The sequence below is a fragment of the Pteropus medius genome, unplaced genomic scaffold (genome assembly GCF_902729225.1).
Source record: "Pteropus medius unplaced genomic scaffold, Ma_sr-lr_union100, whole genome shotgun sequence".
Taxonomy (NCBI): Eukaryota; Metazoa; Chordata; class Mammalia; order Chiroptera; family Pteropodidae; genus Pteropus; species Pteropus medius.
This window is the reverse complement of record NW_024346606.1, coordinates 1-3,145: the sequence shown is the minus strand read 5'-3', so window position 1 is coordinate 3,145 and position 3,145 is coordinate 1. Positions and strand designations below refer to the sequence as shown.

Sequence of the window (3,145 nt, the reverse complement as noted above, 5' to 3'; positions counted from 1 at the left end):
GTAAACAAGTTTAGACTATATTAAATGTGTCAAAGCAACTGCTAGCTTAAAACAGTCTGAAGCTACCAATCTATCCTTGACTAAAGTACACATGGAACAGAACAAGAAAGATTTTTTCAGTGTTTTTCCCAGACAAGAACAACATGAGGTTCACATGGGTACGGATTTCATCTGATTAAATAGAGAGGGGACTAAGAAGGAAAAGAGATTTTTTTTTAAGGGGGATAGAAAAGAAAAAACAAAGAAAAGATTTCCTTGGGAAATTTTTTTACTGCGAAGTAATTTCTTTCTACCCATAGCCACGAAGACAAGGTAATGAGCTACCTCTTCTCCACATCGTGCAAGGAGAAACCGGAGGGCACGCTGAGGTTAGGGACAGGCTGGTCTTGAGGTAAACTCTGAGCAGACACAGGTGGTCACATTGTGGAATGAGGCCACGGCCCAGGTGGGGCCAGCAGCTCCCTGCTGTTCCAACACCTCGACCCATCCTCTAACATTAGCTGCCCTGGGCTCGGGGCTGGCTGGGCCATGCTCTCTCTACGCTCTCATTCTGGTGAGCTCATCCGGTCCCATGACCTCAACGCCCTCTATAGTTGATGTCTCCCCTACGAGTATGGATTTCCAGACCCGAGATCCCACCTGAGCGCCAGATTCATTCTTCTGGCTACCTGCATGACGTTTGCACTTGGACGTCTAACGGGCATCTCAGATTTTACAGGACGTGCCTTACCCACCCATCTACCCAGCCGTACCCTCTGCAAACATCCCCAGATTGATAAATAGCACTACCACCAACCCGGTGTTGGAGACCGAACACTAGATCCTAGATCGATTTCCCCGTTTCCCAATCCTCACCTCTGGTCCATAAGGAAATCTTGTCAACTCGTCCAATCCATCTGGAATTGGTCTACAGCTCTCGATTTCCTCAGTCCGGCCACCATCGCCTCTCACCTGGACCAGCTATACTATCTCCTAACTGGTTTCCCACCTTCAACTCTCCCCCACCCTCTACATTGTGCAAAGCCGTGAGTCACTGTCTTAACGCTGGGCTTGGTGGTGGTGGTGGTGGAGGAGTTATTCTACTTAATATTCAATATCAGAAATTTGAACTTCAGACTTGACCTTATCTTTTTTCAACCCTTCTAATGAGGTATTTTGTGTGCTTGTGCTACCGTGTTACCATGGTGGGAAAGAAAAAAACAGAGAGAGAGAGAGAGTACAATTGAAGGGAAAACAAAAAGAAAAACAAAAACAAAAACCCGTATTTGGATGTTTTGTCAGGGCGATGAGCATGTCCGGCATGGCGACCTAGGAAGTCACTCCCATGTCTACGGGAAAGTCCACCTGACGCTCATTGCCCATTATTGCTGTTGCCCAGGACGGGCTTATCAAAGAGGCCCTCTACTATTCAGACTTCCAAAGCCTTCATGTCGCTACCCAGCAGCGACAAACTAACATTTGCATCATTACGTGAGCTAAAATATTTCAGGCAAAGTCGGAAGACACCTTTTATTTTAATCCTGTCCAATCCCATTCTTCACTTCTTCCTTAGGGGCAACCGGTATCATGAATTCGATACCGCGTTCTTACACTTTAACTATGCACGAGCGCCCACATTCCCCAGGGCCTCAGACCACCTACCTCACCGCACCCCGATCTACCACATTGTTTGTAGGGGGACGATTGATTTTGTGTTTTCCAGGGTCCCACGGAATACCTTCTCCCTCCGTCCATGGAGATCCCGAGTCGGAGCAGAGACTCCTGGATACCAGCTTAAACCTTCGAAGGTGAGGGTTCCGCACACACCAATCAAGCAGAGACCTTTATTTATTTAGGAAGCAGTAACTTTATTGGAAGAAAACAACTTGTGAACATTTCGCAAGGGCAATACCGCAAGATGAATGCTCGGCTTGGTCACCACCGGAAGTCGTGGCTGTGGGAAAGGCAGTCCAGGCTCAGTTCTTCTTGCCGCTGTCGCCCAGGGTGAGCTTGTCAAAGAGGTAGTCCGCCAGGCCAGCTTCCGGGGACCCCATCTTGCGCAGGTTGGTGATATGGTCCCCCAACTCTTTGATGAACTTCACCTTCTCGTGCAGGTAGTGACGCGTCAGGAAGTCGCACAGGTGGGCGTCGTTCTTGTCGGTGGCCAGCCGGTGCAGATCAAGCAGGCTCTGGTTCACGCGCTTCTCCAGGCTCAAGGCGCACTCCATGGCCCCCAGGCCGTTCTCCCATTCCTGTGGCTCAGGTTTCCTGATGTTGCGCAGGCGGATGCGGCCTCCACGCTGGTTCTGCAGCCACAGCAGCTTCTCCGCGGACTCCCTCTCCTTGCTCGACTGCTGCAGGAAGAACTGGCCGAAGTGCTTCAGGGCCACGTCCTCGCGGTCGAAGTGGAAGGCCATGGACTCGTACACGTAGGAGGCGTAGAGCTCCAGGTTGACCTGGTTGTTGATGGCGGCCTCACAGTCGGGGTGGTAGTTCTGGCGCACACACGGCGACGGCGATGGCGACGGCGGTGGCGGCGGCGGCGGCGGGGTCGTCATGGTTGGCGGCGCTGGCGCGGGGGGCACGAAGGCCGAGGCAGCCGGGAAGCAGGAGCTGCCGGGTGGGCGGCAGCGGAGGCGGGGCCTCTGGGCGTCCCAGGGGTGGGCGACCAGGGCGGCCAGAGAAGACCTGCTGAGGTATTAGGCCGCGCTGGCCGTTAGCTCTGAAACGGGCCGGAAGAGGAAAACCGTTACTCCAGCGTCGCGGGGGCAGGGGGAGGAGGGGGCTCTGAGCGGGCCGCGTGTCATCGACGTGTTCCGGGTTCCATGGGAGCCTGGGTGGGGCAGGGAGAGTCTGCCCTGAGCGCCTGACATCTAATGAGTTTTCAGTTTTTCGATAATATTTCTGTTTCGCTAGAACTTTATCTGTCCTCTAATTGTCTCTGTCTATAGAAAACGTTTAATATTTTATAAATCCATTTTCTTCCCTTAAAATCGTGAGAATGTGAATTTCGATTTTTGACAAACTTCCCTCCCGTTTCCTGTATCGTGTCTGGGTTTCCCACACACTTCGCCCCCGAAATCGTTCTGGATTGTTTTTTCATTATTATTAATCTTTTCTTTTCTTTTCTTTCTTTTCTCTTTTTTCTTTTTTTTTCTTTTTCCAT

General features: G+C 51.3%; 1 protein-coding gene across 1 annotated transcript; it reads right to left on the bottom strand.

Moving 5' to 3' along the window:
- Positions 1-1,207: 1,207 nt before the first annotated feature.
- LOC120613164 (ferritin heavy chain-like) lies at positions 1,208-3,135 on the bottom strand. The gene has a single exon (XM_039875763.1). The coding sequence runs from the start codon at positions 2,535-2,537 to the stop codon at positions 1,956-1,958; it is 582 nt and encodes a 193-aa protein (XP_039731697.1). The 5' UTR covers positions 2,538-3,135; the 3' UTR covers positions 1,208-1,955.
- Positions 3,136-3,145: the final 10 nt, after the last annotated feature.

What these genes read in the sequence shown, in the direction of transcription:
- LOC120613164 (XM_039875763.1), bottom strand. Translation starts at nt 2,537, where the DNA reads ATGACGACCCCGCCGCCGCCGCCGCCACCGCCGTCGCCATCGCCGTCG.